The 15,926-nt window shown below is 43.0% G+C and overlaps 1 protein-coding gene across 2 annotated transcripts in view; it reads left to right on the top strand.

Moving 5' to 3' along the window:
* The window catches only part of INPPL1 (inositol polyphosphate phosphatase like 1), an 818,513-nt gene that overhangs the window by 387,448 nt on the left and 415,139 nt on the right, over window positions 1–15,926 (top strand). For both annotated transcript variants that reach the window (XM_069203762.1, XM_069203763.1), the window contains exon 4: window positions 12,652–12,760. In XM_069203762.1, the coding sequence (XP_069059863.1) occupies window positions 12,652–12,760 (109 nt within the window). The remainder of the gene's footprint in view (window positions 1–12,651; window positions 12,761–15,926) is intronic.

Genomic DNA, 15,926 nt, shown 5'->3' on the forward strand with positions numbered 1-15,926 from the left:
GTTGTGTGTCATCGGCATAGGAGACTGTTGTGTCCGTGGGATCTAACAATGTCTGTGAACGGGGTCAAGTAGATATTGAAAAGGGTGGGGCTGACTGAAGATCCTTGGGGGTATGCCGCAGTTGATGGCTTTGTGCAGAGGTGAAGGGGGAAGGTGGATGCTCTGAGTGTGGCCTGAGAGAAAAGAGGCAATCCACTTGAGTGTTTTTTCTTGTGGAGTCTGTTGAGTAGAGTGTGATGGGTAGACTGTGTTGAACGCCACAGAGAGGTCCAGTAGGATTAGCGCAGCTGTTTCTCCTCGGTCAAGGAGGAACTTGATGTTGTATGTGGTGGTGATCAGTGCAGTCTCCATGCAGTGGAATCTAGATTGTGAGGTGTCGAGAAGGTGGCTTTGTTTTAGGTGTTCGAGCGGTTGGTTGATGGCTTTTTTCGAGTCCTTTGGGAGGATACGGGAGCAGGGAGATCGGTTTTTAATTTTTGAGGGTGCTGGGGGTCAGCGGAGGGTTTCTTTAGAAGGGGTCTGACCTCTGCGTGCTTCCATCTGTCGGGGAAGGTTGCCACGGAGATGGAGGTGTTGAGGACGCTGCTTACTTCCGTGCTGATGGAGTTGATTCTTAGGTTGAAAAGATGGTGGGATCAGTGGATGCCCCCTAGGCGATGGATGTCATGGTGGTTTGCTGTGGTCTGTGTGGTGATTGAGGACCAGGTGGATATCATGTGGCTGGTGCTCTCTATGGGAAAGGAGGTTGTCAAGGTTGGTAGTGGTGGGTTGGGGGTCGAAGTTGGTGTAGATGCCGGTGATCTTGCTGTGGAAGTAGTCTGGGAGGGCGTCGTACAGTTCCTGGGGATGGGTGAATGGTGGTTTCCGTAACCACACAAAAATCCTTCCCCACAAATGAAAATTTACACAGTTCATGCAGCAAAATGCCGGTCTATAGGCTTTGTTACAGAAAAATAACAATCCACCCTTAAATGGCTGTTGATTTTAGCATATGCATTTCACAATAAATTGTAATTGTATGTACATAGCACTTACTACCCCTAACGAGATGTTGAAGTGAGTTTTGGCAAGTAGCACGCTACTCTGGAACAAAAACTTGGATTACTAGTGGATTAGGAGAGGGAAATATGAAGCGTTATTGGGAGTGGTAGACATGTGAGTCAGTTAGTTGGATGGAAAAGATAAAGGAACAATAGAGGAGGGAAGAGTTTGGAAAGGGCTGTTTGGGAGTTCCTAGTAGCAAAAGAGGTTTGGGATGAGTCAGAGAGAGGAGGTAGGGGATATTTTGGAAGAGGAATAGGTCGAGTCATGGAGTGGTGGCTTGGGGAGATTAGGTAACCTTTTGTTTCTTTGTAGTGGAAAGAAAAATATATAAGTATGTAGGTATGTAACCAAACATAAGAGGTATACATACCTAGAGATATTAACACAATATGTATATAGAAAATAGTCAGGAGATATACATTTGTACTAAAGTCCCATATGTACATGCATGGATTCATATTTACAAACTGAGGCTTTGAGTTTTACCTGTAAAGTTTGTTTAATTTATTATGTTTTTTAAAAATAATTTACTTTTATGTTTTTAATTTACATTTGTCCCTCAATATTTCAATAGTGAAGCACTTATAGATACAATTGCTATAATCATCTTCACATACTGTGGCAGTTATGTGTTATAATAGGAAAAAAACACAAGTATACACTTCACCCTGCAGGATATTGATGTTGTTGTACTTATATGTGGACAATGATAAAGTTATACATACATGCATGTATATACTTTGTATTTATTTGGGTTTTTAAATATATTTATATTTCATGCAACTAGGATATATATTATATATGTATATATATATATATATACGTGTGTGTGTGTGTGTGTATCTATATATATATATATAAGAGAGAGAGATACATACCCATATTCTTTTTTTGTATCTTTCAATAATCTGTATTTTTTAAATCATTTAATCATTTTTGATTTGTGATTAAGTAATAGGTGCATTGAATAGTTTACATTTACACATAGGTTCTTTATAACCATGTTTATAGTCAAATACTTATTTTTGCAATTATCTATATAGATCTTAGGCATAAATAAAAGGAATGCATATATTTTAGCCATAAGCAATATATACATTTTCTAAGCATAACTATAAGAAAGTATATATATTTATTCATCAGTAATATGTTCATTTGTACAAAGAACTGCACGTCTGAATACATGCATATAATCAAAGTATACATGTTTACAAACACATATATGCACCATTGGTGTCTTGGGCATACCATTGCTGTACGTTTGTAGTTTGAATATATTGGTCATGTAGACAAGAGCCAGCTTGAGTAATCTTCTGAAGATAAGATGGTTATCTGTGGATCTTAGGTTTGGTGGTAATGAATTCCATAGTATGACTGCTTGAATAGAGTGTGATGTTTCACCCATGATTTTTTTTCTTGTATGCTGGGATTTTGAGGCACCAGTCTGAAATGGAGGTTTCCTTGTTGTTTGGGTTCTGTGATTTTTCTTCCTGATGAAAAGTGGTCCTGTTCCATGTATTTCTTTGTGGATGATATAAAGCAACTTGAAAGTGGGTCTTCTGCCAACCAGTAACTAATGTAGGGCACGTATGGCAGGAAAGATATGGGTTTGACAGTGTGGCTTTATATGTAAGAGTAATCTGGCAGCAGAGTTTTTGAGTTCATTGTAGTTATTTCATAGCTGATAGGCGTGATCAGTGTTGGAGGCCATTGGCGTACTCAAATTTAGACAGTTCAAAAGAGGTAGTAGTTTGGAGCTTTTGTTGAAATCCTAGGTGGGGGAAGATGCATTGCAGAGCTTTCATAATAATGAAATTTGATCTTACTAACTTATCCACTTGGGTATTCATTGATAGCTTAGATTTGCTTGTTAATTCCGAGGTTACTTAGTTACTTGGGTACTTAGGAGCTGGTCCTAGATCGCCAGACGGAGAGTGGGTCATAATTTTTCCAGTCATCACAGGTATTTCAGTTTTGGACACATTCAATTCGAGATGGCCCCATGCCATCCATTGATTAACGGCTCAGAGGCAACTTAAGGTTTTTGAGTTTCCAGTGTCTTTGGGGCTCTCCAGTTTAAGAGTATTTGTGTCATCTGCGTAGTTATAGCAGGTGAGAGAAAGTCATTGGTAATTGCCAGAAATGACTTCAGGTAGATGTTGAAAAAGTATGGGTGAGATGATGGAGTCTTAAGGGACCATTGCTAATATGATGTAGAGTTTGGATGAGGAGGGAAGTGTCTGGCTGACATTTGTTTTGAAGATAGGATGTCACCCAGTCAAGAGCAGTATCCTGTATGTCGGCTTCAGAGTTCTTGAATTAGAGCGTCAGGATCAATTGTGTTGAAGGCAGCTGGATGGTCCAAGAAAAGTAGTGGAGTGACCCCATTGTGGTCTACTGTGTTTTTAAGGTCATTCCAAATGGCTGTTGGGGCATATTCTGTGCCTCTTTCTGGACTCAATCCTATTTGGAAGTTGGACAGTATGGCGTTGCAATCAATAAATTGAGACATCTGGGTGAATGCTTCTCTTTTTGTTAGCTCGCAGAGAGTTGATCCATTTGCAAACGGTCTCTAGTTGTTTGGGTTTTGAGGGTTCAGGTTTGTTTTCTTCAATACTAAGCATATGTATGTATTTTTTAATATATGTCAGCCGTGCCGCGTTTATCATAACTTTTCATAGCAAACAGACCAGATGTATGGCATCTGCAGTATTATTTCCTAGTGAACCAATGAGGTCTCTTGCTGTTATTATTGGCTAGTCACCATACCCAACTGAGGCCTCTTGTACTCAGTTTAAGCTTTTCCACAAGACAGTTATGAGACACACAGTCATATAATTACATTGTATGCAAAATTACAATTGACAAAGCAGAATACTATCTCTCATAAGAGGACCTAATGAGAATTCTGCTAATCTTCTGTATCCACGTTTTGTCAAAAGGGGTATCCAGGATCAAAACCCTTGCTTACTATGGTAATCTCCGAGATTCTGTGTAATAAAATACCACCTACAGCTGTAGTGTAATAACAACCCATCCTTAAAATCCTATTGCATTTAACACATGCTCAAAAAAAAAAAAAAAGTAGTAGTAAGGCAACCTGCTTTGTCAAAACTTCTGATTATACTCGTATCACACTGAAGGTATCTGGCATAACTTTTCCCAGTGAACTGAGAAGGCCAGAGCCTTTGCCAATGGCTTGACATTACATAGGGCACATCTCCTAGTTATCTATGACACGTTACCAGCATTACAGGGTCATGTGTGTGCCTTAAAGTTCAAGCTCAGGCAAGCAAAGAAATTTAAAAAAAATCTGTTCTGCAGCACTTTTTTCCTGTAGAAGCACACAGTTTATGCTCAATCAAAATGTACTCCTGGCTTACAAGCACATTGGTGGAGCCAAAGCCCTTCTCTGTAGTACTACCCAAAGCTCTCTTTTTTTTAGGTTCACCACAATACTTCTGGGGACAGCTGTGCTTCCAAGCCAGACCTAACAAGCATTGACAAAGCCATTAGGTCTTGCCTTTGGGACCTGTTGGTTTAGCCATGCTGTAGAGCATCCCTGATACTGCATCATGGTTTATTTAAAAAAAAAAAAAAAAAAACTATACGCATCATTTTGAAGGTTTGCGCCAAATATGCCCATGGCTTCAAAATGACACAAGTGCCTTTTTTTCATTTGCAGAGCTGAGTTGGGTTGTAGTGCTGGAGACCGAAGCAACTGGGGAGCAACACGGTGGGGAAGCAACACTGAGCAAGCAGTGCCGCGGTAAAGCAATGGGGTGGTTCGAAACAACATAGGGTTGCAGGTGGATGGAAGACAAATAGAGGGTGCTGTGAAGGAACACGGAAGGGGCGGCAGAAAGAGAGAGGAACAAGAGGAGAGTAAAAGAATGAGAGAATGTGCAATGCAAAGCTGGGGGAAGCTCATGAAAAATAAATGCTAGGGTGGGAGAAGCACTCAAGGGCAGGGGGCAGAAGATGAGCAGCGAGCACAGTGAATTGGGGGCCACATACAAGGGAGACAGTAGTGTAATACATGCACTCTTTAAGAGTGCTTAAACTAAAAGGGAAAAAAGTAGCATCTGAAAAACAGAACTGTGGAAGAACACAAGTAATGGTCCAATGCTGCAGGAACATAGCAACCCCAAGCTAATAAATGAGTGACAATGAAGCCAACCAATGGTCAGTAACTGGTGGCATCTAAGCCCACTGTAAGGTAAGAAAAGGTCTTGGAACAGCTAGTGCATGCGCTACTCTGAAGCATGTCCTAAGAAGTAGTTCCCTAAAAGCAAGTGGAGGAAGCATAGATGCTAGCCAATCAAAGAGATGGTAAAGAAGCTACACTTAATCTGAGGGACAAGTACAAGATGGACAGGTTGAAACAAGGAAATCTATCAAATAGAAAGCAATCAAATAAGATTGAGAGTAAAGTCAACCAATGGTAAGCAATGGACGTACTGCATGCCCCTGGAATGCTCTTTGTAAGCCCTCAATACGTCTTTGGCAACCAAACAACTAGCGTTGTCTGGAAGACTCAACCTTAAAATGAAATGTTCACCAATCATAGTGTATCAACCTTTTGGACTTTGTGTTTGCCCTGGTGGCATCCAGACAGGATTACTGCAGGCAGGACTCTTCAGTCCGGTTTCGAAAAGACATAGAACATCATTTGCTAATGACAGTAGCTGTAAACATAACACAGTCTACACAGATCTGTTTTCACCCAATTTACACGTAAAGTAATGTGGAATTTACTTTCCAGTGATGGATTTGTAATGTTGGGTTTGAACATCTGGGTATATAGTGAAAACCATGCTTTCCAATATATGGCACACATCCATTCGGGTACATGTCCAGGGAAATTTCCTTGTACCAAAATGCTAGATAACAAACATAAGAGGAAGATTGACTGCTGCCCAAGGGCCACATTGTAGAATGTCCATGCAGTCCAGACTAATCAGTAACCGGCTATACACATTTAACAATTAAGCCCCTGGCTGTTATAGGATATCCTTCATTGACTAGCCCATAAATCTTCAGAGCAGTCTCCCTCACTCTGTTCCAAGCTTGTGGTTGGTGTGTTTAATGGTTTCCTGGTTATGCTCACTGTGATGTAGCCACTTTGGATAATATTACACTGTAAATAACTTACCGTTTGTGATGAGGTTTAGGCAACATATGCTTTTGTGGGTGTTCTGCCTCAAAGGATTTTAAGGTGATTTGGTCATTGCTAGTTAGCCAGTGTAGTCACTTCAAGGTCAGGAAGATGGACTCAGGATTTTGTTCCTGATACCGTTCTGTCTGTGGAGCTCTTGGGGTGGTTGCTGTTTTGGCAGTCCAAAGAATAGTACATTATCCTGGCTGAGTTAGAAGTAGGTTCTTCCATTAGTTACCAATATTAGTGTTGATGATGACTCTGTTCACAGGTCCAGACTGGTCGTCCAGGGTTAGTATTGAGTCAAGAGTAACTCACCTTTTCTTAAGCTTCTTGCTGTGACTAACGCCTCATCTAGAAGGAAGTAAGATGTTACATTGTGTAGTGCAGGTAAGTGCATATAATGTAATTTTGCGAACTATTAATTGATTTGATTGTGAAGAAAATGTATTGGGTGTTTCTTACTTCTGGGCAATGTTGAGGTCCTTTACCATGTGTTCTTTGATTTGATCAATTACAGAGTTTGACAAGCCTTTAAGGGTTATACTCCACTACTTGCAGTTGGCTACTTAGGGTGTTTTATTAAATATACGAGGTGGAAAGTAATCAGTTGTATATCACATTGAAAAACAAACATTTAGACACTCGTGCTTGGGAGAGCTTATCCCAGCTACCAATGGCCTCTTGCTCTCCTCTGCTTTAGGTTTAGATTGAATCCTACAAGTGAAGGTATTGCATTTGTATTGCTGTAAGTTGGGGCACCGAGCAAGAAGTTAGAAGAAGCTTCACATATTCTTGGTTCGCCAGATAGTGCTTGGTGTGCATATGTGGCACAGTGTGCAGTGGTGTAGTATGCCAATGCTTGCAAACCGACACCCTTATGTCACAAGCTGAGCCTTGTTTCTTGCTGGGTGAACTTAAACCTGTGCTCTTCTCTTGAAGATGTTGCTTTTCCACCACTAGTCTCTCGGGTCCAGGCTGTTTATAGCAGATTAAATAATAAAGCTGTTATCAGCACTGAGAGGCGTTGGAAGAGGCTTGATGCCCTGGAGAGTAATCATGCACTGTACCTGTATAACTCTAAACTTGATGCTAGGTACTTCCTGGGGTATTGAATAGGTGCCTTTGGGACACAGAGCCCTTTGCCGTGCCATAGAGGTACCACTAAAAGTTTCTAAAAGTCTTACGCAAGTAATCTTACACGTCGCGCACAAAGAACATGCAGAGGCCAGAGGTGGCCTATAGAATTGAACATCACAATGGACCAGCGGTGGTTCCAGAACTGGACACAGTAGTCCGGATATTTGCTTCTGAAGTGGACAGGCTGCATACCAGGAGGTCTCTGGGATTAGATTCTGAACACAGCCCTGAGCACATTACTATAGACGAGGCTCCAGAACTGGACTGGGTGCTTCAGAGAGGCTTTCAGCAGCGGACACACCACCCGAGATGTGGCCTTCCGTATTTACCACTATCCAGAAATGTCACCTCTAGAATTAATCCTGACGAGAGCTCCAGAACTCAATACCGTACCCCAGACGTGGCACCAAGAACTACACTGAAAACATCAGATGAGGCGTTAACAACGTCCTGTGACAACCAACGCCCCTGGAATGCATAGGGGTTGGAGTACACTCGAGCGCATCCTAGAGTCCGCCCTGAAAGGCTGGCCGAGCTGCCGAAGTGTTTGTTGCCTGTTTGGTTATCCATTGTGATGCCAATAGGGGTCGGTTATCCTAAAAGGCAAGTCCCAGTCTCCTCTGAGAGTAAGACTGTGAAAGGGTGAGTGTCATTCGAGCTTTATACGTGAAAGGCAGATCGAACTGTGTTGGATAATGTCAGACACTGGCAAGTGGCTAACTCTTCCTCAGTCCTTCTGCATTACATAGCAAAATTCAAGCGTATGAAAAATCCTCGCATTTTGAAATTTCTGAAAGATGTTTACCTAATTTTCACTACGTTTTTTCATGTACGTGAAAAATTGAATTAGTTTGCTGTATTGTCTAATCAAATACATTTTATTGTTTGAGAGATTAGTTGTAATATTGTGCCTGGGGCACTTTGTCGAATTTTACTGTTTTGGAGATTAGGTTGCCTTTCGTTGCTGATACGTGGCGTTGATGATATTGTGTCACTTGTTGCTTCTGGGTTTGGCTTTTTGGGGTGAGATGGACGTTCTAGACCATGTCTGCAGGTCGCTGGCTGTCAGTGAAAGTGGAGTCTGTTACCTGCAGATTTCTGTGGGCCAGGGGTCTGGAGAAGTGGCGAGTGTGGTTCTGATTATCGGGCGTCGGTGAGGGTTAATGACTCAGATTATGAGGTGGATGACACAGTGGTCGGCCCAAGAGAAGAGCGATGATAATTGACTTCTGTTAGAGGATATCACTGGTGATGTATCCAAAATACAGATTATTTTTTCAAACATCATTTATTGCATTTCTCAAAACATTGAAATCGTGGTACATTGCAGAATATATCATATAACAAGTCATTGCTAAATGAGTTCTACAAAAGTCATTGTGTAGGATTGCAAGTGAATGTGCAACGTTCAATGACAGAGCAAGCATAGTATGTAGTATCATGTCACAGTAATTGATGCATCATGCTTTCAATGAAGGAACATCTACATCGCTCAACATCCTCCTCCGACCCCTCAACATTTACACCATGGTGAACCCACAGTCATCATGCAACCAGTTTGTTCACAGTTGTGGGAAACATCCCCTAACTTTGAGGATCAGAGAGTGTAGTGTCTAGCACTATTAGCGAGTATCAAGGGAACTTAAGGGGCTGACATACATTAGAGTGTGTTTAAGGGAAGTATATATTGCTTTAGTCAGCGTCTGTAGTTTGAGCTGTAAACTCTTAGGTGTCACACATCATGGATATAGGTCACTTGCATAGACCCCTGTATTTCTCCCTCCGGAGCGCCGAGTTCTCAGCTGACCCCTATTTATTTACTTCATGCCAGCTCAGTACATGGGGTGGGGTGGGCGACTTCCAACTCAGCGTGATTTGCCGTTTGGCAAGAGGGACTGCTAAATCAATAAAGCGTGAGTCAGTCCTAGACGTCTTGATTCTGCGATATTGTAGGAAGCTGGCTCTCTATATGGTGCACTAAAAAGAAGCACACCATGCAGAGAGTCCAGTGGATCCCCCAGTTGGTTCACAGAGGCAAAAGTAGATAATGCTAACGTGCTCTTTTGTGTTAGTGTGCAAGCAATTAGGCTTAACAGAGGGCAAAGCTAAGCATTTGTTGTACTCTGGCAATAAATGAGACACACACTGAAAGAATAACTCAGAGTCCAAATTAGAAAAATAACACTTCTTTTTATGTATGTTTTGAAAGTAAGAACTTAGTTGAAAAGTACTGTTTTTGTTATGAATTTTAACAGGTAAGTATTACGTTCAAACCTGTGCGCCTTTACAAACAATGCAGTCCTATGGAAGAAACAGTCAGAGATGCATAAAGGTAGATACAGTCGGTTTCAGGGGTTCACCTTCAGGGGTTGGAGTTGTAGTGGGCCAAGGTATAAAGTACTACCAGGAGTTCGGGAGGCACACGCGTTTCACCGGGAACAGGGTGCTGGTGAGGTTATAGCTGGCCATGGTGAAGGGAGCCACCTGAAAACAGGCTACACAGGGGGACTTGGGGACAAGTTTGAGAGCTCCCAAATGGGGGCTTGCGTTGCAAGGGGCCTAGGTTCTCTACACCCTCTATATGACCACTTCTGATGAGAAGTGGGCATACCATAGAACGCTAATTCCATCCAAAGCAAAATGGAGGAATCTGAAAAGTGGTGTCCACATCAGCAAGTCCACCTTAGGGGTGGGACTGGCATGATGTGGGTAACACCTCCTAGTCTTACTAGTTTTCCTGCGTGTCTTGCCATCAAGAAGTAGGGTCAGGACAGGGGGTGGTCATCTCCGCCATCTGGAGGGATCTGGGTCATATAACAAAGGCAGCATGGCTTTGGAAGCTTCCCACCCTGGAATGCACATCCTGCATCGAGGAGGTGTCAACACCTCCGCACAGAGCAGGCTTTGTTCCTGATCTCCGAGAGAGTAGGTTCTCGCCTCAGGAGGTCAAAAACATATCTATGGTGGCTGAACTGGTTGAGACCAGTCAGTCAACACACTAGCAATTGGTAGGTTTTTCAGATGACACCTCTAAGGTGCCCTCTGCGTGCATGTATCAATAAATCCATTACTGGAATCAGTGAGGGTTTATTAATACGAGATGTTTGATACCAAACAGCCATTTGTTCAGAGTATTGACCTTACCCAGCACGTGTATTTAAAATGGCTTCCCTGTCAACTTAGTATGTCTAAAAATCAACAAAGACATAGCAAGGCTGCAGCTCTTGGGGACCTTCTTTAGTACCCCAGGCCCTAGGCACCAGGAGTACCATTTACTAGGGACTTTCAGAGGGTGATAAAGGTTGTGCCATTTGGGGGAAGCAAGAACAATTTTGGGAACGAGATCTGGCACTGGGGACCTGGTTAGCAGGAACCAGTGCACCTTCAGTCGAAAATCACATGATGTACCAGGCAACGGGGGGGGGGGACCATGACAAAAAGGGGTGCTTTCCTACAGATCTAGTGTCAGTATGCAGTGTTCTGCAGTATTTCAATGATTGGTGTCTGTAACAAACTGAGTGATCTACATACTTTTTCCAAGTAAGAGAACAGGGAAGTGAAAGTCCACATCAGATGCAGTAGGTCTGCCTCTTCAGAGCAGCATCTGGGGTAGGAAGATGAGGCCACAGGGAAGCTTTTATGTAATTTAGATGGTGTTATACACCCTCTGTGTAATATTGTGAAATGGGTAAATTTAAATTGTGTAATGTTGCTATTATGCTAGGCAACTCCAGAAGGAATTGCCATTCCCTATCGATAAATGGCTGGCCAAGGTCCGCCTTCCATCAGTCTCTCAGTGAAGTCAGTGTTACTTGTAAGTGGGTGCTTAGGCCCTTATATAGCCGCCTAACCAGGGGTGCCTACCTGTGCCCATATCATAAATGGCCTGTACTAGCGTATGGGTATCTGGTTCGGCCCTGTCTGTGACCAGTGCCGGCGTACGTAATGTAGGCTATAAGTGTGTGTAAGAAAGTATCCAAAATATAAATAACACCCTTCATTAGCTAATGACTTCCCAGGAGTGGTACGTTTTTGATATAAGATGGTCTGTGCGTTTTAAGGGGACATTGGCCCATAGGTTGTTTTCTTCAGTCAGTAGAATTCTGTTCATTTTTACTTCAATTGTGAAGAAATCCATGAAAGGGTCAGAATTTGTTTTTCCCTGAATGCCTCTAGTTAAATAGTATGCAAGTGTTGAAGACAAAGAATAGTTTGCTGTGGCTGAGGTGTAATCACATTGTTTGCACCTGAAATGATTGGTGGACCTCTTGTGCAGTAGTTACCTATTTCATTGTGCTTTCAAGAGTTGGGTTATTGTTGTAATTTGCAGGCCTTTCACAGTTTTCCATACTGTGTCCCTCAAAGATAAGTATGTTAGTCTTTTGCTCACCTTCTATCAATACCTTTGACTTGAATACTGCAAGGCCAAGTCTGCATAGCTGAGCTGGCGCTCAGTTAGTGTGGATAAGTCCCTTGCCACTGGGTCTGCTAACTTGGTATCATTGCTGGATTAAAAATGCGCCCCTGATGCTGTTTCTTAGAGTTATAGTGGGAGGACATGGTGTAGACTTCGTGTTTGTTTCCTGATGCTGATCTGATGTTTAGCGGTGTGCATGATACCTGTAAGGGCATGTGTTTATCACCTTTTCCATTTTCATTTTGGTGGGCAAAGACTCATTATTGACACAGTGTTAAAGGCTTGATCCATATCTGCATGTTGCTTTACTTAAAGGTGCACCTAGTGAGAAGTGTTAATAAATATTAGACAAGCATCTGAGAAACCAAGACATCATATTGAAGTGCAATTAATACTTTGTCACTCATCCACTGAGGCCTGGGATCATCTTATGGATTTTAACCTCCTTCTGAAGGAGTGCAGCAAATAGACAAGATGATTTACAAGAAGTTGATTGGTTGTCATTGCATGGCACCTCATCAGTACAAAGGGCGGTCATATTGAATTTTAAAATTAAAACCATAATTGTCTGGAAGAAGCCCTCCACGTCTTAGGTGGAACTATTTTAGTTGTAATAGGATGGTGGCAAGTCAGTGCTATACTTAAGATCTATTTGGGTACAGAAGTGAAGGCATATTTGAGTTCATATGCGTGTGTGGTATATTTTCTAAGACATGCAGCCAACTGAAGTATTACTGGAGAAATCACTTATAGTGAATGTACAACCAGTCTGCCAGTTCTGAATGTTGAATGCATTGCTACCTACTGGCATTTTGTGACTCTTCTATGATGGGTTAAGGTGAAATCCTCCAATGTCTACTATGCTAATGTGTGTTCACCTTACGTATTTCAGATGGAGATGATGACAAGCCCCCACTGCCGCCACGCTCAGCCTCTTCCAGTTTCTCCACTGCCATGAACTCAAATATGGGAACCAGCGGACAGGATGGGACACTAGAAAGGTGATCTGTCTTAAAACACAGAACAACCCTGGGATGGGACAGCAGAAGGATTTATTTTATTTGAGATCATTTATGTACTTAAGGTGTGTCCTTTAACCCCAATCTAGTGGCAAGTTCGTAGACAATCAGCCAAATCATACAGTGTATCTGAATTTAAACAAGGCTTAGTGTTGGTGGAATAAAAGGTGTCACCCTAGTTCCTGTTGAAAGGAGGGCTAACCTAAGTGTAGTTAGTAGTGAGTATGGTGATGGTGGTAGTCCAAATTCTGATTGACAGTATGTTTTGTAGTTTGCAATCTTGTGGAGTCCAACCGTCCAGGGATACTCAGTCCGCTCACACATCAGCCTCAGGCCTCGCTTGTAGGATTGACGCAGACAGTACTTTTCCAGACATTTCCTAAGGAGTACATTTATTGCTGCACACTAATCCATCATTTTCTATTCATAAGAGTACATTTTCCCATCAGTAAATAATTTAGTAGCACATGCTAGTGGATAGGTACTGCCGCAGATTGAGTACATGAACGCCTCAGGGGCCAGGTTAGATGCAGAATAAACCTTTTCTGCTATAGCTGATCACCAGTGCCGGGTGGTACTAAATGAGATTGTGAAAGAAGCCACATGGCCTATGAAAATGGTTTCAGCAAAGTCCTTTTAAGGCATGCTGATGTCAGTGATCTGACTTTCTTGACATCTCTATTACCACAAAGCCACTTTCATTTCTTAGTTATTTGAGGGTTTTTCATTGAGAATTAATGATTTTGGAAGCATATCTCTGCCAAAGTTTGGGGACATTAACCCCAATGCATGGCTAAACCTCATGCTGCTCATGGAGTCTGTCTTATATGAATCATAAGGAGCATATAAGGGACTGTTTCTCCTCAACCAAGTCTACACATAAAAAGCACAAAACTTTTAAGGAGGCTTCGTCAACATCTTCTGAACCAGTAGCAGTACTATATTAGATCCCTAAGGTCAGATTTCCAAAGAAAGGAGCATCACAATGAATAATTTTAGAAGTCAATGAAGATGTTTCTCCAGCAGTATCTAAGGAGATCTTTGGCCCTGCATTGTCAGCTGGTTTCAGTTTGAAGTTGATAAGTACAGTCTTGGCTTCTTCCTCAGGGGTGGTGGTCTTAAAACAGCCATTGTACTATGTGTAAAACTGTTGACACATTCAGCTATAGGGCTGGTTACCAGGGCATCAACGGCGACACCAGTGACATTGTTGCCAACATGAGCCCAAATCTATCTTTGAGTAAATGTATGCTGCTATTAATGTTGATAGACAGTATATTTAAGCATACTAACAAGAGAATGAATTTCCTCAGATTGAAGTTCTAGGCAGGACTATTCTAAAGAATAGGGAACCTTTTCAGGTCTGGCTCTGATATTTTACGTGCCCAGATGAACCTCTAAGGTACAATAATAATGATGACATCACTAGGAAGATAATTTGCTCCCTAAGGAGAGTAGTCTTATACGTACATGCTTGGAGACTTGCCGAATGGAATCTAGGTCACCTTTCCATCAACGTAATGTATCCTTATTAGAGTTCAACACTTAAAGCCACACTTCCTCAAGTAAATGTTTTGCATTGCAGCCTGCAACAGTTTCATCTGCCACACAATCACCTTCTTGTTCTTCCAACACTCTGTTCATACTAAGGTTTCCTTGATAAAGAAATTATGTAAATTGGGGTCTCTCTCAGGGTATTTCCATTGATAGTCATAAGCACCAAATAGTTCCACCCAGGTGCAGAGATGACGGAGCACTTGTTTACAATATTTAATCTGAAGTGTAGATGTTTACCTTCGTTCAGTAAGGCCTGGAGAGACTCTTAGGATAATAATGTTTCTGATGGATACAACTGCCTGTGGATTCCTCACCTTATGAATTCACGCTTGCGCCAGCATCCAACGGAAAATCTTCTTCCCAGCTCTCCACGTTGACGAGGACACAGCTCCATGCGACTCCGTCTGACATCACCGTGCCAATAAGAGGTCCTCGCCGGCGTGCTGACGTCAGTTCCCTTTTTTCCATGCCTTCGACGCTAATGGTTTTCTCCTGGCCCTCACTTCTGTTGGAGGTGTTCCATCTTGTTGCTATCTGACTTTTTAGTTACAATGTCTCCTCCTAGGAAGTCCGGTTTCAAGCCATGCAGAGAGTGCGGGGTTGCATGTCTGTCACTGACCCTCATGACGATTGTCTTTGATGTCTTAGCTCTGAGCATGACGTCGAGGTCAAAGGCTTTGAAGGTAAGGTAGGCCAAACTCCTTTTGGCCAAGGCGAAGAAGAGTCATAAGAGCCATTGTAGATCCTCTTCCCATGCTTCTTTGAAGAAGCGTAAGAGATGGCGTCATCATGACTTTCAGCGTCGTTCGGCTCGGGGATGATCAAGATCAAGGTCTCCATCTCGTCGGCGACGTGGGAGGTGAGTCTGACAGTGACTCCTCAACCCCAGAGCCCTGAGGCTTCTCCAGCGCCGTCAGTCTTTGAGGTAGTGGCACCTCCGGACAGTCCTCGATTTTCACCTGCTGCTCAGGAGTCCGATGTTCAGCAAGCACAGGTGCAACAGGGAGACCAGTGGTATCCTGGCTTCCCAGCTCTGGGAGCAGATCCGGCAGCATTTTTGAATGCCATGTTCTCTATGTTCAATGCGATGGCCCCTGCTGGTGCACCGGCTGGTCCCATGGGTCCGTTGGCATTTTCATTGGGCTCCCCTGCTCCATACAAGGCGGTGCCGTTTATGCCATTCTATCCGGCTGAGGGTACTGGACCGGCGCCAATGACGTCGCCTTGAGGCCCTGTGGTTCCCATGACGTCGCCTTCCAGGTCTATGGCGCCGATTTCATCACCCCGTCAGCTGGCACCGATGGTGGAGCCACAAGCATCCTCTGCACCATTAGGATCCGTGCCGGATCCGAGTGATGGATTCGACCGAAGTCAACCTTCCTCTCCTGTTCCACGTCAGGTATTGAAGCTGGTGTCTTCGAATTCGGCCAATTCTGTGTTGACGCTGAGGTTGGAGGTTAGACTGAGGTCATGGAGGAAGGCCTTGCGACTCTTACAGGAGGAAGAGTATCAAAGGCAGTTGTTGGAGGAGGGGGAGATTGTGGAGCCCTTGGGAGAATATCAAGGGCTGGATTCGGCCAGTGGGTTTGAC

The sequence above is a fragment of the Pleurodeles waltl genome, chromosome 8, assembly GCF_031143425.1.
Source record: "Pleurodeles waltl isolate 20211129_DDA chromosome 8, aPleWal1.hap1.20221129, whole genome shotgun sequence".
NCBI lineage: Eukaryota > Metazoa > Chordata > Amphibia > Caudata > Salamandridae > Pleurodeles > Pleurodeles waltl.